The 25,997-nt window shown below is 32.9% G+C and overlaps 1 protein-coding gene across 19 annotated transcripts in view; it reads right to left on the minus strand.

The window, feature by feature from the left end:
• Positions 1 to 693: 693 nt before the first annotated feature.
• The window catches only part of TRIQK (triple QxxK/R motif containing), an 84,882-nt gene continuing 59,578 nt past the window's right edge, over positions 694 to 25,997 (minus strand). For 15 of the 19 annotated variants that reach the window (XM_038579745.1, XM_038579741.1, XM_038579738.1 and 12 more), the window contains 4 exons: positions 9,112 to 9,197; positions 8,162 to 8,242; positions 5,434 to 5,493; positions 694 to 3,867 (listed from right to left, as the gene is read on the minus strand). In XM_038579745.1, coding sequence (XP_038435673.1) covers positions 3,754 to 3,867; positions 5,434 to 5,493; positions 8,162 to 8,242; positions 9,112 to 9,197 — 341 coding nt within the window. In that variant the 3' untranslated portion in view covers positions 694 to 3,753. The remainder of the gene's footprint in view (positions 3,868 to 5,433; positions 5,494 to 8,161; positions 8,243 to 9,111; positions 9,198 to 25,997) is intronic. The other 4 variants (XR_005381229.1, XM_038579751.1, XM_038579743.1 and 1 more) reach the window with 3 other exon arrangements.

Consider the following 25,997-nt stretch of genomic DNA (forward strand, 5'->3'; position numbering starts at 1 on the left):
CTCTCCCAGTTTCCTTCATACTTACCTGCATCACTAACATACAAAATAAAATCGTAAGGATGTTTCTATTGGCACTGAATTCATCTGCTAGTTTTTTTTTTTTTCTTACTGTGGGTTGCACTGATTCTAGATATGATGTCAGTGAAACAAAATCTAGCAAACATCATTCTATCCAGGCTGCATTGGAGCAATTCTAATAAAAGAAGGCAGTGCTGCTAAGGGAGAAATGGTAGGAATCTCCCTAGAGAAGCCCAAGGTAAGTGCACTTATCTTAGATAGTCTCTGGCTCAACAACCTTACATTATGGATGAAATACATGAAAATTCTCTAAGTTTAATTTCTACAAGTTTTATTTCTGAAGCCCATCTAAATAAAGCATAGTTTATTGGATTATCATTGACTATATTGTTTTAGAATCTGGAAAATATACTGCTTGAGCATTCACGTAAATATAAGCATAATGACAATTTAGTTTTATTTTCATTGGGTATGAGGATGTATACTAGGTCAAATTAAAAACAGTGTGGTTTTTAACAATACTAAGATAAAAATAACATATTTGATTTCCTAGAAAAGAGCAACGTCTCTGTTCTGCAGTAAACTTAACACTAGGTGTCTTGATCTTAAAAAGGAACAGGATGAAACATATATTTGTCCCAGAACATTCGATGATCATAAATGCTAAATGCTGAGTTGATTAATATAGTGATTTCTAAGTTTTATTTATTAAATGCAAATAATTTTTGATTATCTGTTACATGCAGCAACTGTACCAGATTCTGAGAGGACTAAAAGAAATTAACTTAAATTTTGACATGCATTTATTCAATATGTGCAGATCACTATGCTACTGGAATTACAGAAATGAATAAGAACATATTTTCAGGATCTTGCAATCATTGGTTGGGGTAGAAGTATTTCAGAAAAATTGAAAAGACGGAAAATCTTCAAGTATGTGCCACCTGAAAACAAACTCTCCATGGGTACAATGATAGGCTTTTTGTTCATTTGCTTTAAAAGAAATCCTGGATGAGGTTATATTTTTTACAGTATCTCTTCTCAGGTGAATCTATAGATGTTTATTTTGCACGCAGAGTAAGAACCAGTAACTCTTCTAGCTCCATTCACAGTACCCCACAGGCTGTATGTAAACTCTGCTGCATTAGCTGAAATTGATCCTGCAGAGCATGTTAACAAATAGATTCTAACATTCTGAAAAGTCCTTATAATTTTTCTGTTTTTTGTCTTCTGAATCACTCTGAGCAGTGAATTGCTGGAGGAGAAAAACCCACACCTAAAATATGTGTCTGATGCCAGTCTTAGATTTTTGTCAGACATCAGTCACTATTCAGAAGTGTGGTCCCCTGAAAATGCAGGCCGGACATCACCTCTCCATCTTCAAAGATTCAAACCTGATTTCAAGCTGGAATTTCTCTACAGGTTGCTTCCCAGTTAATGTGAGTTTGAAAAATTTGCATTTCATGAAAACAGTGTTGTATAAACATATATTGTCTCAGTTTACCTGCTATTTGTTAAAATCAGAGTGGGACTTAACGGATTTAACGGTTCTCTGGAGCCATCATAAGTCAACTGCACAAATGAACTAGCCAGAGACTCAGGGTGTCGGTAAAATGAGGTAATCAAACTAGCCTATAATTATACTATGTATAGATCAATATTTATTACTATCAGAAACAACCTTTTTCCCTCAAGAGAATACCTCAAGAACAGAAGGGAAGAGTAAATTTTTTTTTCAGGGTAATGAATTTTCAGATATCGCCAAGAGCATATTCACCTATTTTAAATACTGTAAATTTGGTTATATTTCACTTGGATAGGTATCTAATAAACAATTATTACATATCTTCTCATTTAAATTACTACTGAAATTAGAAATAATCTCTATTGAATCTGACTTTTTAACACCATATGGGAGGTAAAGTAACTAAATGAAAATTGTTCACGTAAATGTGATAGGAGTGGGGGAAAAGCAGTATTTCTTGACATGTGGCATGTCACTCAGGAAAGGAAAAGGCCCATCATATCCAAAATGCCAGCTTGGATATTCCCTTTCCACCCACTTCTCGAACAGACATACCACATGGCATTAAATGCTGCAACCTTTCCTAAAAATGCCACTTGGATTGGTCTGCTGTGGTGAGTGTATAAGAACTCTTGGTCTGTCTCATGTGTTTGTGATTTCAAGGGGTAGGATCCAGTAAATAACACTGGCTAAATTTTGCCCTCAGATGTTTGGCATAAATGATCTGTGAGGATACTGGAACTTTGGGCTGTTTTCACATTGATGAAATAAATTATGCTATTTGAAAAAATTCTACAGAAAATAATGCTACACAGTCCTATTCAACTATTTGCAAAAGTCTCAAAGAATATCGAGGGTATTCATCAAAGCTTTCTTCTCTTGGCAAATATGGAAATAATCTTAACATTTTATTTGCTCTTCATAAGTACAGTATCTATGATATAAAACACTTTGTTGCGCATGTTTTAAACTATTAATCTTTTATACATCTTTATATAAGGCAGTAGCTAACAAGTCTGCTGTGGACACAGATTTTCCCATTTTCAAAGCTTTACGTATTTGTGTGTTCTAAAAATACCTTTTAAAAAAATCCATTACCCATAAAAATATTGACTATATTGATTGTTATACTCCAACAAATGCAAAGTACCTTGAAAATTCATGTAAACAAGAAATCACATATGTGAGTAATAGAAGACATATTATCTTCTTGTATTATTTATTTTCCACGAAACAGTTCTAATTGATTAACTCTCAAGAGACAAAGCGTAATTTTGTAAACCAACTTTGTATTGTTTAGATTTAAGAGACAATCCAAGAAAATGATTCTGAATAGGTAGGACTTCTGTTACTGTTGTGTGGGAAGGAGAAAAAAATCAAAACAGAACTGCACAACTTAATGACAGATTGTTACATATCTCCCTAACAAGAGGGGCAAACTGATACTGCAAGCAGCCAGAACAACGTAATTAAAATAGAATTCCAAGTTTATACTAATACAATAATAAGTTAATTAAAATCAAGATCAACTGAACTTTCTATTTACACCAGTTCAGACAGCCCAAGAGGAAAGGAACTCTATTTTACAGACATATGTGACTCTTTGAGCTTCTGTCATCCAGGTGCCATTTCTGATGGAGCACATGTGCACTGAACAGTTGGCAAAGAAGGAAAAAGATTACTGTAGATGTATGGCAGATAGTCTCTCTAATGATATAAAATATGTCTGGAAAGAAAGCAGGGCTTCTTTGTAAAATGAAAAATTTCCCATGACTTTTCATTCCTTCTTAGGTTCTGAATGTGATTTGAGAATGTTTCTGTAAATGAGGATATATACTTTTACTTATGATGTATATGGGACAAAAATAGATTTAGTAATCTGTAAGTGATGGAGTTATACACATAAATTGGCTGAGACATCCGAAGAATTTAGGATCTGTTTTCCATTTAATCTAAACGCACCATGAATAGGTTGCCTGTCAAAGTAGAAAGATTTATAAAAGTATCCAGTAGCATACATTATACTACGTTGCTAGGTAAGGTTCTTTTCTTGATATCCTATGCAACTATTTAAAAAGATGTTTCTGAAAACTGAAAATACCAGCAGAAAGAATTCAAGATGTTCCAGTTTCAGTACTTTAGAAAAAGTATTGGTCCCAAGGGGTACTTTTATAAAATTATTTCCCTTTAATGCATTGATTGCTGTTCAGCTAATCTTCATCTCGTTCCAGATCAGGGTCAACATCTGTGGACAGTCTGAGATAAAAGAAAGCATAGAAAGCCAGTAGGAGGGCCAATATAGCTGCAAGTACGAGGCCAACTTCCTGAGGAGGGGAAAAAAAAAAAAGTAGGTTTGAAATTGATGAAAAGAGATTGGCTCATGTTATAAGTTTCATCAGAGAAAATAGCAACCTAATTCTATCATCCAGAATAATTATTTGAACCTAATTAATCACATTCTATTTGTTTAACACTTCTTGTCATTAAGTATACTTAATACCGACTGCAAAAACAAGTACATCAGTGGGCGACTGATTTCTACTATTATTTCTATGCAATTTGTGCTTTTCTAATAGTAAAATCAAACTTCATAATTTTAACATATTTTCATAGTTGGGATATCAAGGTGTTGAGTGCATGCAGTGTAGTTTGTGCCTACATAGTTTCCCTGTTCTCTATCTGAGTATGTTTGACTTTATTTGTTGCTTCAATAAATTTGTTATTAGTTGTAGCTTTTGGACACTGGTTTATCTTTCTTTTTCTAATGGGAAGAAACTATTACAACCAGTTTCTAAATTATGTCTCTGTAAAGCTTTTTTAAGTATTATTTTGTTGAAATTCTAATTTTTAAACTCTGAATTCTATAGTTCATAATGTAGGGGAACAAAACTGAGTACTCTTCGCTCATGAAGCAAGATACAGTATAATGTACCAGAACTGTGAAGGTTGATTCTGAATATTTCATTTGGTGATTTGATGTGGATTATATTAATTATGTTAAAATAGTGGACAAAAATTTTACTACATGTATTATGGTAAAAATCCTATTATCTCTTAAAAACTCCATAAACATAATATATATATATATGAAGTATATAGTATACAGTATGTAGTATACACACACACATACACTTTAAGGAATGTTCTCAATATTAACATATCATTTGGCTAAAAAAAGCAAAAAAAGAGCAACTAGTGCCAGTTCCATACCCTAAAGAGCCTAATATGCCTTTCTAATTTTCAATTGTGTATCATACCCATTCCTGGCATTGTTTTATGGAGAAGCAGTTTATTTGCATTTACATGAATATATTTTACATTTCATCAGAACGTAAAATTATTAATTCAACAGATGCCACCTAATAAACTTTAAAAACAGTAAAATAAATTTGGTTTATAATCAACATGAAATTTTTACCTGGGCGCTGAAATCACACATGGGTACCTTATGCAGACATTTTACATTTATTTAGATTTCCAGACTATGAAAAAAAATATTGATAAAAATCATGGGGTTGACAGACTCAGTGTCCACTATTTTTGTAAGGTTTCGTTTTTTAAATCTAATACATCAATTTAATGTCAAATGAAAGTGAATTTTTCTTTGTTGCAGTTGGAACACTTTGGCATCTCAAAAGGGCACGGCAGCATCAGACAGGTTTCATTTATATTCTTATATCCACAGCTGTGCTCCCAGACCCATCTGGTTACACAGCTACTAATTTTAAGAGGATGTAATAAACAAGTGACACACAACTGCAAACTCCATCTGTTCTGTATAGTGGACAACAAAACTGTTCAACAGCAGTCCCCATTCAGACAAGCTTAAAGCAAGAATAAAGTTTTTGTCTTGATTGGAGGCCATCATCCACATCTCATTTGATAATCACCTCTAACTGCTGCTTTTCAACTGCTCCTTGCCCTTCAAAAAACTCTCTGTAATCTTCACTCTACATTTTCAGGATACCCAAGGGCATGAAAACAGGTTTTAAGGGTAGGAAGTAGAGAACATTCATAGAATACAGCTTTAGAGGATCCATTAATTCAATTAAGTCTACTGAATATATGGTGGAGGGGGTAGGGCTAAAGACTATTGAATGGGGGAGGAATAGCATCATTTTCTTTTTTAAAAAGTTGAGAAGATGAACACTGTGGGGACTGGATATATAAAGGGTTAAAATAATGATAAAATTTGAAAATACTGCTTTCAGGATGCTGGTGACACTAACCATAAGTTAGAGACCTGTAGGCATTTATGACCCCCCCCACCCCCTGGCCATTTTCAGTTTTACATCTGAAATCACAAAAAAGAAGAAAAATAATGTTTCCAGATGGCTCATCCCAAGAGGTTCTCAGCAGGATCTGGTTGACACTTGAGTATTTTATTTATGTAACAGATAAATTAAATTTTTGATACTTATTCTCTTATTAGATTACACCTTTCAAATAAACCTTTCAAATAAACTAATTAACAAATACGAATTATCTTTTTCTTTCTAAACATTAGAAAACACGGATATTTACATTCTAAAAATTTTTTAATGATACTACAATTCTTGAAAAATCACCTAATTATTTTTTAAATAGCAATGCAATAGGAAATATTAGTTGTGCAAATATTTCTTAGGTGGCACTAATTATTGGGTCATAAATTATAACATTCTGTTTACATTGGTAAGACATAGGAAATAAAATAGATTCTGAACAGAAATTAATTCCAGATTTTGATCCAGTAATATTCACATCTTATTCTGAATCTGCACAACTTATTGTTCTCTCAAAACATTTTCTATTACTAAACATAGTTTACAAAAAGGCACTAAAAGTCTTTGAGCATAGAGACTGTATTGTGTATTCTTTACATCTCTAGTCCTAGATTTCTCAGTCAATACTGTTGATTTTACATGGTAATGAAATCTGGAAGTTATTTCTTGTATAAATTCCTCCAAGATGATCATGTCTTAGTCATCTCTCTTTCTACAGGTTCTACAACATCATAATACAGCATTTCTAAACAAATAATGAAGGATTAAGATTTATATAATCTATATGTAAAGGATATTAAAATTATGTAATTCTCTGAAAACTTTACAACAGCCATATCACTATCTCCACAGCAAAGCTGAGAACATTTTATGATATATAATATCTAATACAATGCAGACTTAGTTGAAGCGGGGGATCTTGAGGCCGCTGACAAACATCCAAGTGAAGTCTTATTTGTACAAACCAGTAATGGCTAATTCAAAGAAATATTTTCTCAGCTAACAATTCATAAATGAATTCTATGTCCTGGGTTCAACGTTAAGAGTTTCATGGTATTATTTAACGTTCCTGACCACCCTGTGAGGTAATGGTATAATTGCCATCTTGCAAATATGTCAGCGTATACTTAGCTAGATGATGGCAATAGTTAGAGGCAAGAGGAATGTGATCCTAGGCCTCTTTCTTCTGTGATCAGTGTTGTCATTGCTGTTATTTTTCTATTCCGTGCAGCTGTTCATATTTCTATAGATTTAAATTATTTTAAGAGATAACTATGATTCATTCTAAAAATAAGTAGTAAAGTGATAAAAATACTATAATATTATGGTCATCCTGTATCAACTAGATAAGAGTCAAACATGTTTGATGTTCATTAGTCCTTAGTTGCTTCTCTGGCATTATCAATATGGATAAAATCACTCACTGGGGAAATTAAACAGCATTAAATGGCAATTGCTGAAAGAAACTTCGTTATTTAAAATCCTATGCTAAAATGACAAGGCAATCAAAGTTTGACAGGGCAAACTAATTAGTATGCCAGATTTGAAATGTAAACTACCTCTATGGTTCTGATTCTAAAAAGTTCCATATCATTTTAATGGGCTCTTCATGTAATTTTTTAAGCAAAGTAAACAATGTTTAAAGTTAAGATTTTTATTTTCCATAGGTTTACATATCAAAATGATATGCCAGCTTATTAAAAAAGAGCTTTGTCTGGATGTCAGTCAGAAACTCTTTTGTACATACTTTAAATCATAAATGAAATCTAAGAACTTTTTTCTCATAAAAAAGAAAAGCAAATTCTGTAATATTCATAAAAATATATTAGAAAATTGCACTATATGGTAGATTTATCTCATTCTAAGACAGTCATTTCCTCAAATTAGAATAATAACAAAAATTATATGAGCAAATGAAAAAGAGAATATGTATATATTAATAAATGAATGGCTGCACCATTTCTCAAATTCTAATTTATAGCTGCTCATTATATTGTGCCACAAGTGGATTTTGCTACCCCAATATTTTTCTTTGAAAAATTCCAAGAGCAAAACACCATATTGTGAGAGATAAAAGTGACATAGTGCCTTGGTGGAAAATTACAAATAGCACTCCTACTACCAGAGACAATCATCAGGTAACTAACTGTAAAACAAAGAAGAAAACCCCTAAGTATGGCTTTTAGAAATATCATGTCATGGAAATAATTTTAAAGATGAATAAAATTTCTTGTGAAATGAAAACTTCAAAAGATGAATCATCTCTCTTTTAAACAAAAAGGCAATTTACTTTTTTTTTCATTAAAAACTGACACATAGCACTAACTGAGGGGAGTGTGTTGTGAAAACATACCGTATCACACGGCAATGCTTGATCAAAATCAGCAATCAGGAGTAAAAAGAAGGCAGTGTTTCGTGATCGTAATAGCAAATTCTGGAAGACAACCAAATATATCATCTGGCAGTTCAACAGCTGTTACAGCCTGGTAGTAATACCTTGGCATTTGTTATAAGCTATAACTTAGAAAAATTGATTTTTCATCTGCCAGATAAAAACCAAAATCTTCTTTTAACATTTTAATATTTCAATAAAGTATATATACTAATCGCTTTAATTTTATACATTTGACAGTAGAACTGTCAAGTTAATTTTTGTATTTATACTTTGATTCACCTCGAAATACTTGGCAAAAAAATTGACATGAGTAATAATGTAAATGTAATTCTGTTGAACTTCATTGTGCTAGCACATTGGATTAATATCTGCTTACATCATTCTCAGATCCATTTATCCCTCCCTAAGCAGTTAAAACACTGGTTTTCTAAAAGAACAAGTTTGGAGACATCGTTAGAATTTCATCATAGAGAGTACTGACAACAATAATAATACACAGAGTAAAATCATACATATTAATGACCTAAATATGTATAATTATAAAAAATAAAACTTCAATAACCATAAGATCAAATGTATTGAAAACAAAAGAAGTTTTTGATTCAGGCCACATAAATCACTGAAAATTCTGAACAATATTTACAGTAGCTAGAGAAAAAATAAATTGCAACTTTAAATAGAACTGGCTGTCTTATGTGACATTGTGTTTTATTTTAAGACCGGTAAAAATCTCAGGATCAGAATGATGTTTCCCATTAAGTAAACTCTTTATAAAAACCTTCAATTCTGGCATTGACTTTGATTTTGAAATGTCATAAAACATTTAGCATTCAACATTTATGCAATCCAGTTTTAGAAAATGAAATGGCATGCATATATCAAATTTTAAAGTTACCAAATACAGGTACCTTTATGCCTATTGCTGTTTTCTTTGCTTCTGCTTTTAATTTGGTTGCTCGTAAAATAGGTTTGGTTTTTTTATAATCTTGTTTACCTAGAAAGAAATAATTTCAGGCAATAAACTACGCATATATATAATTCAAGTTTAACAGCCATCTGAAATGTCAAAGAATGTTTAAATACAGTAAGACGGAGACACAGAGCTGCAAAGTAGCTCCCAGTTATGGAAGTCATAAATGTGTCACACTAAGGTCAATTTCTCTCTTACTTTTTTTCCAGGAAGAAGATATGACAGACATCTTTGATTCAGTGTGTAGTGAAGAGCTAAAAACATAAAAGCTTATTTTAGAGAGTAAGATGTTTAAAGTAAAGACAGTGAACCTTTTGGAAGCATTTAAAAACAAATGGGTAAATGAGTATATACAGGATCCCATTAATAGATAAATTAACTTTATCACCCTACAGAAGAGTAAGAGTTCATTGTACACTTATTTTATTAAGAATATGTAAAATATCCAAATAATCAACTTGAGGGGATATCCTCAAGTTTTCTGTAAGAAACTGAGGAAGATCTGTAAATACTTAACTTTTTGTCACTGAATTCATTAGAAAAACACATATTTAACTTTTGTTTGCTCTTACAAGAGGACAGAATAAATATGGCTAGATAAAAGCTACATTTAACTATGAATTTCAATCCTCTTTACCACATTTCACAGCCAAGATGAACAAAACTAAGCATCAACAAATTTCCCTTTTTATGTACCATTTGTGTTCGAATGAGTAACAAACCTGGGTTTGTATATGACCTGCATGTAACTGATGAGTTACATAACCTGTGAAGAAAATAGATTGAACAATAACAAAAAAAAAAACAAAACAAAACAAATCAAAAACAACAGTAACAAAAACATTGACAGAATGATATACTCTTGTTAACCAAAAGAACGTTTAGCTAAGAACTGGGTCAATGGGTCTCGAATACAGTATGTCACTCTGTGTGGGAGTTAGCTTAAGACCATATATTCTCTCAAAATTTTATAGTCTCCTTAGTTTGCCTTTTTTCTCTTACTCCCCTTCCTTCATGATCAATTCCTTTCCAAATCTTACCCTGTATCTCCTTTATGTAAATAATGCAACTTTTAACTTTAATTTCCTCATCTTCCTTACACTGAAATAAATCTGAAAGCAGTGGATCTACATTATAGTATATCATAAAAAGTTAATGTGCAATAAAATAATGTGTTTGCTAATGATTCAAAAGTGCCTTTAGAATTCCATATAGATTTTTAGAATCAGAAATGGCAGGGAGAAGTGAGTCAAATGGATGGGAGTAATGAAGAAATGCTCTATTTGTGTTCATTAGACACATAAAAGTGTTTATTTGGCTGAAGAGCTATGTGTGGTTGTGTTTTTTTTAAAAGAGCCAGTATATTCTATTTCCTTAACTGCTATCATGTAGCAGTCATTCTGGATCTATGAACAACAGAAGCTTAATAAATATTATTTGATGATAAGGTTTAATGATCCAGAAATGAACCAATTGTAAAAATGTACATCAAATGATCTAAATTTAAATTATGAAATGAACAAACTACAGAAAAATATTACTCTGACCCATTTTAAATTAGCAACATTTAATTTTGCTGAAAAAGCCTTGACAAGTGTTCACTCTGATTTCACATCTCAACAGTCAAACTATTCATGTCATTATCCCTGCTGAGATATAAACAGCTCAGAACAATGAAAATGGTGACACATCAAATGCCTCCACTCAGGGTTACAAAGCAAATTTTTAAAGAGAATCTAAAGAGAAATTTGAAGATTATAGATCTGAGGCCAAAAAGCCATTTCTTGTTTTATCTTACACATGCCCTATAATAATCTCTGGGTGCAATGGGGAAAAATAAATGGAAAAAGGATCGTCTTAACCAAATTTTTTCATACATGTGTGCATTATTCTGGAAGATGTGTCTGCCGTAAAACAGACTCAAATATATCTTAAAGAGTCAATGTTAAAGTGAGAATTTATCACTCTACTTCACTTGCCATGGAACTCACTGGTTAAATAATGTGTTCCATTTCAATTTAACTCCTGATTCTTAGAGAATAATACCTCCAGATGCATATTAAAGTTGATACGAACATTTGAAACTGTATTTATAATAAATAGAAGGTTTTAAAAATTATTTGCACCTGGTACTTCTCCAAATAGTGCATCTGTCATTAGTTTAGCATTCTGCTTGCTAAGTATGATATCCAAAAGTATATAGTGAAATATGAGGTTTCAGTCTACTAGGTGAAAACGTTTACTGGGGTATCTGTTAAGTTCTTTAGAACTAAAACTAGATATTTCTATTATACCCAAATAAGTTTTCAACATTTAAATTTTTTATGGCTTCAAGAAGGATACCTATGCCTACACAATTGTAAAAGAAAAAAAAAAAAAAAAGGTAAAACACAGAAGTCCCTGCCTTCTAAGTACTTAATTAAGAAAAAATACACAAATATATAATCCATATATAAACATCTAGATTTTATATGTAGATGGCTTCTTAGACACATTTGGGTTTGATTTTGGTTATATCAATAATGCAATAACCAACGTAGCTGTTTGGCAACTGCTCATTACATTTTATATGAGAGGAAACCTGGAGAATTTAAGCCTATGAAGCTGATCTGGGGCTCAATTATCTAGTTTCTCTGTTCAATGACACCTTTCAGCACATTTCTGTATTTTCATTTCCTATAGCATAGTTTAATAAGAGCTTTTTTTCCTCCATCACTGAGCTTCCTAATTGATTGATTTATGCCTCCTCTCTCCAATATAATCCCATAATACTACTTTATTATATTTTATTCTTAAATTATCACAATGAAATTGATTTTTTCCCCTTTCAGTATAAAGTTCTATGAATTTTAATGCTCTTGTATAGATTCATGTAACTACTACCATAATCAGGGTACAGAATAGTTCTATCTCAAAAAACTCCATGTGGTATCCTTTTAGATCCATGCCTCCTCCCACCCATAATTCCTGGCAACCACTGCTCTACAGTCCATTTCTATAACTGTCTTTTCAGTAAGATGGCAATAATGTGACAATGGCTTCTTTGACTCAGCATAAGGCCTTTAAGTATCACCCAAGTTGCATGAATCACCTATTCGTTCTTCGCTATTGCTGATTAGTATTCCATTATACAAAGGCACCAGAGTTTGTTTATCCATTCACTCACTTAAGTGCATTTGGGTTATGTCTAGTATTTGGCAAGCTTATTACAAGAGCTACCTATAAGCACAGGTGTATGAGTTTTAATATGAACACAAGTTTTCAATTTATCTAGAGTAGGACTATTGAGTCAATATGGTATAAGTATATATTTAACTTTGTAAGAAACTGCCAAACCATTTTCCAGGGTGGGTGTATCATTTCATATACCTACCAGCAATGGAACAGAGTTCTGGTAGTGTCACATCAGAACTCGTATTAGTATTTTTTCCTCTAGATTATCTAATTTTTTAGCATACAACTGTTTGTAATATTCCTTTATAATCCATTTTATATCCATAAAGGTCAATATGCAATGTACCCTGTTTCATTAATGATATTAGTAATCTAAGCATTCCTTTTATTAAAAAAATAGTATAACTAGAGGTTTTTTAACTGTATTGATCTAAGTGAATTTTTTTTTTTAACTGTTGTTCTCTATGTTTTTTTCCACTCTAATCCTTATGATTTCCTTTTGGGCTTAGTTTGCTTTTTTCATATTCTAACCTTGTAGGCAGAAAGCTAGGTTATTGATTTGAAATCTTTCCTCTTCATAAACATACTGTTTAGCAGGTGTAAATTGCCATCTAGGTACTGTTTTAGCAGCATCTCATAAATTAGTAAAGAGAGGAAAAGAGTTACACACAAAAAATCTATGTGGACTTTATTTACCTATGCAGTTACCTATTTTTTGTTGTTGTTGTTTGTTTTTTTCTGTATATGGATCTGAGTTACTGTCCTGTGTACTATCATCCTAGCCTCAAGGACTTCTTTTAGTGTTTCTTGCAGGGCAGGTGTGCTATTAACAAATTATCTGGTTTTGTTTATCCAAAAACATCTAATTTCTCCCTTTTTTGGAGGACAGTTGTGCTGGATATAGAATTCTTGGCTGACTGTCTATTGCTTTCAACACATCATATGTAATATGTTACTTTTCTCTTGCTGCTTTCAGGATTCATTCTGTATGTTTGACTTTCAACAGTTTGACTATAATGTAGCCCAGAGTGGATCTCTTTGTGTTTATCCTACTTGAAATCTGTTGAGGTTCTTGGATAAAAAAAATTAAAGTGCTTCATCAAATTAGGGAAGTTTTTGGATATTATTTTTTCAAATACCTTTCTGATCCTTTCTCTTCCTCCTCTCATTCTGGAACTATTGTACATAGATTGGTTGTACTATTGTGCATAGACTGATATGCTGGATGGTGTCCTACAGATTTCTGTTCATTTTTTGTCATTCATTTATTATTTTTCTTCATGTTCCTCATAAAATATAATCTCAATTAACTTGTCTTCATGTTCCCTGATTCTTCTGTCAGTTCACAACTGATGTGAAGTCCCTCTGGTGAAATTTTTTAAATTACTGTATTTTTCAACTCTAGAATTTCTATTTGCTTTTTAAAAATATACATAATTTACAATTCTATAATAAGGTGCCTTATTTAATGAGGCATCATTCTCATATTTCAATTTTTTTAGGCAGGCACCAAACTGCTGAGCCACCCAGGCATCCCTATTGTTTGTTTGTTTTTTAATGACTTTTATGGTCTAATTCTGTAAAGTCTGTGTTCTCTTGTCATTTGCAGCCACTCAGCTTAATGTTCACCTAAAGACTGGACAAATACTTTCTTAAATGCCTTGAACCAATGTCTTCCAGCTTTGCTGGGGAGTTGTGTATGGTATATATGGGTGTGCGGGTGTGCATGCATGTGTGTGTGTGTGCATGTGTGTTGTTATACATTTTCCATCCTTTGACAGGGGTTTATAGTTCTGCCTTAGCCTTCTCTTCCTGCTAGCTTCATAAAGGTCATCAAGAGGTGAGAAATTTTATAGCCTTTTTGGGTATTTATTAGACATGGCATAGCCCTGCACAGTCTGTGGCTTTCTAGATTCCCAGAAACCTATGTTAGAGATTTTTAAAGACCCTACAGACATATCATTGCCCAGTTTTTCAATATTTTTAGGACAGCCTCCAGCTAGTCCCAACTCGTAATGCTGCTTCAAGTAGTTGTGATACTAACTTGCCACTGACTGTATTTGTCAAATGCTGGGAAGGGCTCTTCACACAGAGTGAGTTCTAAGTCTAGTTAAATAAGGACAAGTTTTGAGAATGAGGCTTTTCAGTGATTATCAGACAGGTCAGATAAGGACAATTCTGTGAGGATGGAATGTGGCATAGCTCCAAACTCATTCTGCCTTCTCCACTAACTACAGGATGCTGTTTTTCACAACTACCACAATTGTAAGGATAAGCAAAGATGGAATTAATACCAGTTAAAACTGAACAAAGCCAAATTTTCTTATTGAGATTCAGTTGTTTTTCTCAAATATTCCTTGGACTGTTGTAAGAGTTTCATTAATTTACAGATTTCTGAAAAAGTTGATTCTGACTTCTTTTTGCCATTGTTTTTATTGCTTTTATAGAGAAACGGATCCTTATGTTTTATTCAAAAAGTACTTCTCCTCTCTTTACTTTTAATGTTGTTGTATTTGAAGTTATTTCTTTCATACAGCCTAGATTTAGGTGATTTTATAAAATTTCAACCTGAAAATCTACTGTCTTTTAATTGGTATGTTTAGACCATTAACATTTAATACAACTATTAATGTTTTTATTTAGATCTGTTTTATTATTGCTTTCTTTTTCTTCCCTTTGGTTTGTTCCTGCTTTACTTTTCCTGCCTTTTTTTGAATTATTTAAACATTTTAGTATTCAATTTAAACTATTATGATTTTGATATATTTCTTAATGTTTTAAAAATTGCCCTAGAGATTACAAAATGTATACTTAATTCTTTAGATTCTAAATCAATATTTTATTCAGTTTGCTATTTTTAAAAAGAACCTACATTATTTTCAAAATTTTAATATGCACACTGATAAATTTCATATTCTAATATAATGGAAATAAGCAATATAATGGTTTGTAGAGCTAGTTTTACTTGATTTTGCTGTGCTTATATTTGAACTTCTTGGACATGTGTCATGTTGATGTATACAGTGGACATCTATTAATTTAGGCCTTTAAATGTCTGCAAGCAAAGAATTATAAAAGTGAATAGACTGCTGTAGCACAGGTGTGTTTTCCTTAAAAATGCCAGGCAAGGGATCCCTGGGTGGTGCAGCAGTTTGGCGCCTGCCTTTGGCCCAGGGCGCGATCCTGGAGACCCGGGATCGAATCCCACGTCGGGATCCCAGTGCATGGGCCTGCTTCCCCCTCTGCCTGTGTCTCTGCCTCTCTCTCTCTCTCTCTCTGTGACTATCATAAATAAATAAAAAAATTTTAAAAAATATAAAAAAATGCCAGGCAAGCATTTTTAAGGAAAACATAAATAGGCTATATGTTCTTATATAATAATCTTGTATAACATAAAGCCATTGGATGTGTGTTCTTATTATAGCCTAATAGTTTTGAAATAAAAAGTGAAACACATTTGTAAAGTTAGAAGGATTATTATATTCTTGTTACTGAAACTTTATATTCATGATAAAAACTATAACTTATCCTTATATAATATCTGTGATTTAGTTTTGAAATATAATTTCCTACTACTCTTCTCTCCAGTTTTGTGACTGATTTAATTGAAGAGTATCCTGAAGTTGCTAGATCTGTACTATTAAAAAGTTACATTATTATTTTTGACAATTTATGTTAATAGATTTTTTTTGATATTGTGAGTCCAAAACAATGTACAGAAATAAGATGTAATGTTCAGGTTGATACATGACGATACATTCCATTCTTTTTTTTTAAAGATTTTATTTATTTATTCATGAGAGACCCAGAGAGAGAGATAGACAGAAGAAAGAGAGAGGCAGATACCCGGGCAGAAGGAGAAGCAGGCTGCATGCAGGGACCCCAATGTGGGACTCGATCCCAAGATTCCAGGATCATGCCCTGGGCTGAAGGCAGGAGCTAAACCACTGAGCCACCCAGACATCCCGATAAATGCCATTCTTAATTCCCAATCTCAATGATCACCATCAAAATAGCCATAACCTTCTCTTTAATTCTCTCTAAAATGACTACATATTATAATTTAAACTTATGAGATATATTTATATTAATAAAATGCTATTTTTGTATGTTTAAAATAAGGTTTCAAAATTAATTTTCTAGTAGAAAATTCTATAATATGGAAAACTGTTTTTATGGCCTTGTAAGAATACAGATTCTATTATCCTTGTGTACAATTCTTATTAAGGAAAATACATTTTGATAATTGCATTATTAAGATTACCAATCCAAACAAAAAATTTCTCTGAAAATCGTGACACTGAGAGTTAAAATTCTTTCAAATCAATCTGAGATTCTTAACAAATAGAGAGTGTATAAATGTGAATTACTCATCACAAAACCTTTTTGCATGTAAAATTCGAGAGCATTTTTGGGGAGAAAGTGAAAAAGCCTTCCCCAAATATGATAATGATATAGTTAATGCAGTTAGAACAATAAAGTAAATTTATTTTTTATGTGAATGCTTGGATTTATAAGAACTTACATATGACAAAAATACATTTAAGATGTGTGAGCTTTAGTATTTATTCCATAGTCAATTTTAGCTTTTTTTTTTTTTTTTAATGAATCTGGATTTAATGCTGAAAAATGGACATTTCAAAATTAAGAAACATTAAAACTTGCATTTTCATATAGGAAAATATGTCATAAAATTGCTCTTTGAACTAATATCAGCACTGATTACCAGACTATTAGTATATGCACATAGTTATTGAGTAGAAGATGAAAACTCTGAAGTAGGGATATTTTGGCTAGCAAATAACAAAATATTAATTATTGTCCATCAGGAAACAAGAAAAATATAAGAAAATGTATATGATAGTTTATTTTCACCTGCATCCAAAATTTTAATTGCATGAGTCATGACTTCTTAAGGTTAGTAGATAGAATTATCAGAACCTCTGAGAATAGTGTGACATTAGATCATATCACTGACTATCACTTGTACCTAATTAAGCATAATTGAAAATGTACCCTTATGGTCATCAGAATTTTTATATCCCATTTCCTAAACAACTCATTTATTGATTCATTCATTCCTTAAAAAATATTTACTGGAGGATGCCTGGCTGGTTCAGTCAGTAGAGCACCTGACTCTTGATCTCAGAGTTGTAAGTTTGAGTCCGACATTGGGTATGGAGATTACTTAAAATCTTTTTTAAAAAATTATTTATTGAGCACTTACCATGTAATAAAAGATGCTAAACAATGTTAAGGGTACTGAACATACAGTAGTATGAGCAAAACAGATCAACTGTCTATTACCCTTGTTAAAAAATAAATAATAAGCAAACAAAAAATGTTCAGTTTCCTAGGTGATAAAATGCACCAAAAAGAAAAATGAAGTTGGTAAGGGGCAGAAAATAAAAGGGAGAGATGAACTGTTTCAGAAACAGTGGTCAGAGAAGGCCTCCTCGGTAATGTCACTAGACATTATTAGTTAATGTCACTTGGCTAGATACTTAAATGAATTTAGGGAGAAAGTCATGTAGCTATCTGTAGAAATAATTCCAAATACTGGGAACATCAAAGTGCAAATACTCAGGAAACATGAATCTCTGGAGGGCCAAAATGTCACTGAAGTCTCTCAAGTCAGAAAAAAAAAAGTGCTTTATAGGTAACAAAATGAAAGTCTAAGAGTTAGGTCAGCATCATGGCAGCATGCATTATTCCTTTTTTCCCTCCCCTTTCATTTACAACCAGATATCCCTCACTAAAGAAAAGTGCCTCTGCACCACATACCAGGACACTCAAGCTATTCATACACCCAAAAACAGGTTGATTAGATGGCAGAGGAGGCAGGGGAGCCAGGGAAGTCGCCCCAGAGGTAGCAGCTGCACAGAAGGCTGCTTCAGGCATGGCTATGTGCCAGCAAAATCTTTCTGACAGAGAAGGTGGAAGGTGAAGGTTGTGAGTAGGGTCTACCCAGTTGTGTGCTCTGCAGCTGGGGAATCTATTGCTTTCTCTTAAGAGGGAAGTAGGAAGACAAAGAGAAGTGTTTCCTGCTCTCTGCCTCAGGTTCCCGGCAATAGGATCACCTTAAGTCATATGGAACTCCTTCCTTCACAATCATGGAACCCTCTATAGAGACAGCTATGGGCACACCCAGAGCTCCAAAAGTGAAGTACACACCTTCACCCACTTGCCGCCAGTTTTTTTTTTTTTTTATTTTTATTGGTGTTCAATTTACTAACATACAGAATAACCCCCAGTGCCCGTCACCCATTCACTCCCACCCCCCGCCCTCCTCCCCTTCTACCACCCCTAGTTCGTTTCCCAGAGTTAGCAGTCTTTACGTTCTGTCTCCCTTTCTGATATTTCCCACACATTTCTTCTCCCTTCCCTTATATTCCCTTTCACTATTATTTATATTCCCCAAATGAATGAGAACATATAATGTTTGTCCTTCTCCGACTGACTTACTTCACTCAGCATAATACCCTCCAGTTCCATCCACGTTGAAGCAAATGGTGGGTATTTGTCATTTCTAATAGCTGAGGAATATTCCATTGTATACATAAACCACATCTTCTTTATTTTTTTTTAATGTCTGGACTCCCAACCTTGTGAATCAGCTGTGAGAAGGGAAACCAAAAAATTACGCTATACCACCACCTTCTGGAAGGCAAAAGGAAGACTCCTAATTATCAACCTGTTGAACCATTAGAATCACATTAAACAAAACTTTACTTAAATACAAAAGGTGTACACTACTTTCAATGTGGTGGCAGAGGCACTTTTCATCAAACATAAGAAATCATGATAATACAATGTCACAAAAAGAAAATGACACTTTCCTAGCAACTGAACACAAAGATATGGAATATCATGATCTAATGGATAAAGGAATTTCAAATACCTGTTTGAAGACATTCAGTGAGCTCCAAGAAAACTCAGAGAGGCACTAAAAATATCTCAGGAATAAAAATAGCAAACCAAAAAGAGAAGTTTATAAAAAATATTGGAATTCTAAATAAGAACAAAACAGAAATTCTGTAATAATTCTAATGCATTAGAATGTGTTGGAACTAGATCAGATCAGATAGAAGAGAGAATTTATAAGCTAGAAGACAGATATCTAGAAATCACTCAGGTAAAAGAGTTTGAGAAAGAACTTAGATTTTTTTTAAAAAGTGATGTAATCCTACAAGAGCTATTAGACTCCATTAGAAAAGCCAATATAAAAATAATGGGTATTCCAGAAGGAGAAGAGAGGGAAAAGAGGGCAGAGAGTTTAATTAAATAAGTGATAGCTGAGAACTTCCCAAATACAGGGGATTGGATATAATTATATGAAGCTTATAGGACACCTTATCACTTAATGCAAAAAGATCATCTCCAAGATACATTTTATTAAAAATGTTAAAAGTCAATGATAAAGAATTTTAAAGGCAGCCAGGGAAAAAAATGGCAGTAACCTACAAAGGAATGCCTATTTCACAACAAGTAAGTTTCTCAGCAAAAACTCTACAGGTCAGGAGAGAATGGAATGATAGATTTAAAATACTGAAATATTAAAAACTGTCACCCAAGAATATCCTCTCTGGCAAGGTTATCCTTCATATACAAGGAGAAATAAAGGCTTTCTCAGATAAATAAAAGCTGAGGAAGTTCACTGACACTAGACCTGTTGCACAAGAAATGTTGAAATAAGGATATCAAGCTGAAAAAAAAAAAAAAGACAAAAGTACACAAAATTCTGATGAAGGTGACAAGAAGAATCTTTTTAGAATAGGGTTGCCTGGGTGGCTCATTTTGTTGAAATGTCCAACTCTTAATTTAGGCTCAGGTCATGATCTCAAGGTTATGGGGTCAGCTTTGGGGCTCCATGCTCAGCAGAGAGTCCACTTGAAGATTCTCACCTCTTCTCCACCCCTCCCCCCTGCTCCTGTTCTCTCTCTCAAATATATAAATAAATCTTTTTTTTTTTTTAAGAATCATTTTTAGAATATATACTAAACTCTTAACTATACTGTAAAGGTCAAAGGAAAATAACATTAAAAATATAGCCACTATAATTTGGTAACTGATTTCAAGAATTCGTTAAAGGATTATACACCACGGCCAAGAGGGACTTATCCCTGGGATGCACGGATGGTTCAATATATGCAAATCAATAAATGTAATATGATCACATCCAAAAAACGAAAGATAAAAATCATATGATCATCTTAGTAGATGCAGAAAAAGAATTTGACAAAATATAACACCCTTTATAATAAAAATCCTTAACAGATCAGGTATAGAAGAACATACCTCAACATAATAAAGGAATATGTGACAAACCTAGAGTTAACATTATACTTAATGGAGAAAAATTGAAAGCAATCCCTCTAAGATTAGGAATAAGACAAGGATGCCTATTCCAACCACTCCCATTCAATATAGTATTGAAAGCCCTAGCTAGTGCAATTAGACATAACAAAGAACTGAAAGACATCCAAATCAGGAAAGGAAAAAGTAAACTATTTGCTGATGATTCAGTCTTGTATGTAGAATCAACAATTTTAAATTTTGGTAAATGGCAGGATACAAAATCAACGTACAGAAATCAATTGCATTTTTTTACACTAATTATGAAGCATCTCACAAAATAGAACTATCCCATTCACAACAGCATTAAAACAATAAAATACTTAGGAATACATTTAAGCAAGGAAGTAAAAGATCTATGCAGTGAAAATTACGAGAGTTGGCTGAAAAAAACTGAAGAAACTAAAAATGGAAAGAAATCCCATGCATGGATTAGAAGAATTAATATTGTTAAAATGGCCATACCACCTAAAGTCGTCTACAGATTTAATGCAATCCTCATCAAAATGCCAAAGGCATTCCTCACAGAAATAGAAGAAAAAGTCCTAAAATTTGTGTGGAACTACAGACTCTAAATAGCTAAAGTAGTCCTGAGAAAAAAGGCTTCTGTACAGCAAGAGAAACAAAATGAAATGACAAACTGTAGAATGGGAGAAAACTTTTGCAAATCAACTTAATAACAAAAAACCCCAAACAATCCAATTAAAAAATAACTTAATAAAAATCTTTCCAAAGAGAACATCAAAATGGCCAACAGACACATGAAAAGATGCTCAATATCACTAATCAGGGAAATGCAAATCAAAACAACTATGAAATAGTACCTCATGCCTGTTAGAATGGCTATTATCAGAAAGACAAGAGACAATAGGTGCTGATGATATCATGCTATATGGTATCATTTATATGTGGAATCTAAAAAAGCTAAGCCTGTTAAGAAAAAAAAACAAACAGTAAAATGGTAAGTTACCAGGGGATGGATGGATGGATGGAAGAGAGGGAGAGAAGTGATGGTGTAAGTATACAAACTTGTAACAAGTAATAAATAAGCCATAGAGATTGAATGCACAATAAAATGAATATAGATAAAAATGTCATTCTTTAATTATGCAACATGATAAATTTTGCTACATTAGCAGCATAATACATAAATGTATCAAAATCCTACGTTGTATACCTTAAACTTACACAATGTTACATGTCAAATTTATTCAATTAAAAAAACAAAATAAAGTAAATTTCAAATTAAAAAGTTCAATTCCTGATGCTAGGCTCAGTGGTCCATTTCAGGTTCTATGAACATTGACAGTTTCTGGGTGTATGCGCTGAAATGATAGGCAGGATCTGAAGCTTGGTTCCCTGATATGTACTGTGAGAACTATTTTGAAAGTAAAGGCAAAGCGGAAATATTACTCCCTTTCCTTACTAAAATCTTCATTCCTGGAGAAGTTTCAGAGATTCACTATTATCATCAAAACTAAATATTCAGTCACACGGATTATTTCCACAGATCTATTTATTTTTTTACTGTGACTAGTTGGTCTTCAGGGACCAAATGAGCTATTACATTCAAACTTGTGGTAGAATTTTCTTATTGTTCTTACAGTAGGAGACTATAAAAAATCCTTCACACATGATAACAAATAGCTAACTATTCTAGTCAATGTTTTTTTCTAGGTTCCAATCACAAGTACAAGAGACTATCTGCCTTTACTAGATAGGAACAGCAGTATACTTACTGTTCTGCTCAAGAACTAGAACAACTGTCTGTCTCAAGGCTATGGTCTCATTCCAAGAGAATTTAACTGTCCCACTACTACACAATATATCACAATGACAATGATATGACATAAGGTTGGAGAAGACATGACAACTGCCTGAGATGCCTCATTCAGGTATGTGCATAAGAGGGAAAAGAGGGAACATTCTGTTAAATACAGAAACTTGCCACCTAAATTCTGATTCATGGAGGTCCACTGATTTGGAGCATGTTAGGATTGTTTCCAAGAAAAAACGTCCACCTTTCTGTGCTTTATGCTATATCTACCATTAAGATAGGGACATAGGTCTAACTTAAGTACTTGGCATGATTTGATAACATTCTTCTATGATCTATGACACAACATTCTTCTACTAAGTATATATTATAGAGAAACTCTTGTACATATCATCAAAGAACAGACATGTCCAAAAATATGCAATGAGTGTTTATAATAACATTCATAGAAAAAAAGAAACAGAGAATGATCCAATGTCAAAACCAGGAAAACAGAAAAATTCTGGTATACAGAAACAATGAAATGCTATAAAGCATAAAACATGAATAAACTATTATCAAATTTCATCAATAAGAATAAAACTCTAGGGGCGCCTGGGTGGTTCAGTCAGTTGTGTCTAACTTTGGCTCAGGCCATGATCCCAGGGTCCTGGGATAGAACCTGGCATCAAGCTCCCTGCTCAGTAGGGACTCGGCTTCTCCCTCTACTCCCCACATATGCACCCTTTCACTATCTCTGTGGCTCTTTCTTTCTCTCTCAATTAAATAAATAAAATCTTTTTAAAAAAGAATAAAACTCTAAAACATGATGTTTAATCAGGGCAAATTACATAATATATACGGTATGATTTCATTGATATAAAATCCAAAAACAAAACAATATATTGTTTGGCACATAAACAAAATTATTACAAAATCAAAATTATGGTTTACCTCTGAGGCTTAGAGACTATTGCAGTTAGGAAGGGGCCTAAAGAGGGTTCTCAGGTACTGGGGTACGTCCAGTTTTTAAGCTGGATGATGGTTACGTAGTTGTCCATGCTATAATTGTGTTTTTAAAATCTACATACATATCTGAGATACAGAGAGAACCTGAAAAGCTGCTGGTGTTGAGTGGGGCATGGGACAATAAAAGGTTCTCCAGTAGATTGCTATGCAAGCGACTCTACCTCTTAGAGTTTATGGCATAGCAGAATAAATGAAGCTTGAAGTGCTTTTAGCTGTGACATAGAAATAAGCCTTTAGCAGGTCCCCCCAAAAAGAAGTGGCAGTCTCTAGGGCTTTGGAACAGTGCCATACATCCTTCAGCAGGTAACAGCTGCTAAGAAACAACTCCTGGATTGCTACCAAGCTCTGATGGAGACTGACTACCTGGTCATGAGACTCAGAGACCATCTGGCCAGAGCTACCAGTTATGAATTGGAGGTTATCTAATTCAACAAACCATAAAATTGGGTGTACCATTTTAGCAGTTAAAAAAAAAAATGTTTGTGGATGGCTCTTTGTAACATGCTGACACCAGCTGGAAGCAGACTGCTATCCTTGGAGATGGCCCTAGAACAAAACCTATAAAGGAAATCCTCCCAGTGGCCGAAGTTTGAGCAGTACATTTTGTTGTTTTACATAGGAAAAGAGGTAACTTAAGAAAGGCACAATATTAGTTTTCCTGAACTGGATACTGAGTCTGCCACCTGGTCAGTTTGGATTATCTATGCCTACAGGTAAACAGGCAACACGGAGAATCGCAGTATTGGCTAGGGTAATGGATGCTGGTTATCATGGATAAAATGATTCGTTAATACATATTGAAGGCCAAAAGAATTTGGAAAGATGTTAGGGAACTTCTGGGGTAATCTCAGGTACTATTATGACCAATAATAAAGTCATTTATTATTGTCATTATAAAGTTATGAAGACTTGAGGAATAAGTGTAGGAGCAAGTCCATTTGCTTTATAACTTTATAAATAAAAGAATCACATAGAAACTTTAGGAATGAAGACATGGGTTACCCACTAAAGACAAAGAACTCATCAGACTAAGACACTTGCTAGGAACAAGATTCAGAATGAATTTTGGAGGAGGGAGGTCATAAATTACAACTACTACAACCAGCTAGAGACCTGAGAATAGTAACCTCAACTTTCATTTCTTTATATATCAATATATATCAATTATTATTATTGATATGATATATTGATATATTATTAATAGATCAATTATATATATATATATATATATATATATATATATATATATATATCAATCATTGAAGATCCCAGACTTAGAGTACAGTAGTCCCAGGCTTGGTTGGAAAATATATAGGTAGCTGAAGATCCTTTCAAGATTATTTTAATGATAAAGGGCAGAAATCCAACCTGAAATAATGTAAAAATAAGAAAGGGCGGAGAGGGAGGGAAGAAGAAAAAGAAAGAGAGAGGCAAAGAGAGACTGATTAATTAATTTTTTATTCCAGGAGATAAGAGAAGAATGAATTCAGCTGGGATTGACTTGAAATTCAGTCTTGACTCTGAAGGACTTTCTCTTTCCACTACCAGTTTGTATTTCTTGTTTCACTCTAGAATCATGGCTATTTCCTGCTCTGGTTCATATTCTTATAAAATGAAGAGCAAAGTGGAATGGATACTCCTTCCTTGGGATCACTTTAATCATTCTTAAACTCAAAAAATTATCAACTTTCTTCCAATTACAGAAGAGTAAGATGCACCTAATAAAATGCGTCTAGTTCCCAATTCCAGCAACTTTAACAAATCAAACTAGCCTGTCTCCGATTTCTCCTGTTAAATATAGATTAAAAATATATACTTGAAAACTCATGGCACATAATCAACAGAAGTTCCTGCTCCACGTCTAAACAGGGATTATGAGTATCAAGTAAAAGCAAAATCATAACTAAAAAGTAAAACACTGATGCAAAATAATTTCTGAATTACACCTGGATTTTTTGATAGCAAAGATGATTCCACACATATTCATAATTTTTATTTATATATACTTTGCAGACTTTGTAGTATCTGCTTTTAAAACAGAATAATTTAAAAAGTAATTTTCAGTTATAATTTCTAATTAGTAGATATTATCTGTGTTAAAGTTTCCTTTCTTATTCAGTATGTGAAAATATATTTAACTCTAACATTGGCACCATTTCTATAAAGAATCACAAGAATCACAAAAACATTTAATAAAAGTCATAAATATTTAGTACTTTAATATTGTCATATACTATTCCTCATATTACACTAATTTAGAAAAGAACAGAATAATTTATATGCTCTACTTAATTCAACTTAAAAACCTACTTTATGTAATAAATTATTTCATCTTTAAAGACATGCTTTAACTATGCCATAGTTTCACTGAGAGTTTTCTTAGTTGAACAAAATAATAGATTACTTAACTGCTCTTGGCTTTTTGCTTTTCAATTCCTTTACTTTGTCCAGAAACAAGACTGCATCTTTGCCCTTTGTTGATATTGCTGTCTAAGCTCATTATCATGTGA

This window comes from Canis lupus, chromosome 29 (assembly GCF_011100685.1).
Source record: "Canis lupus familiaris isolate Mischka breed German Shepherd chromosome 29, alternate assembly UU_Cfam_GSD_1.0, whole genome shotgun sequence".
Classification (NCBI taxonomy): domain Eukaryota; kingdom Metazoa; phylum Chordata; class Mammalia; order Carnivora; family Canidae; genus Canis; species Canis lupus.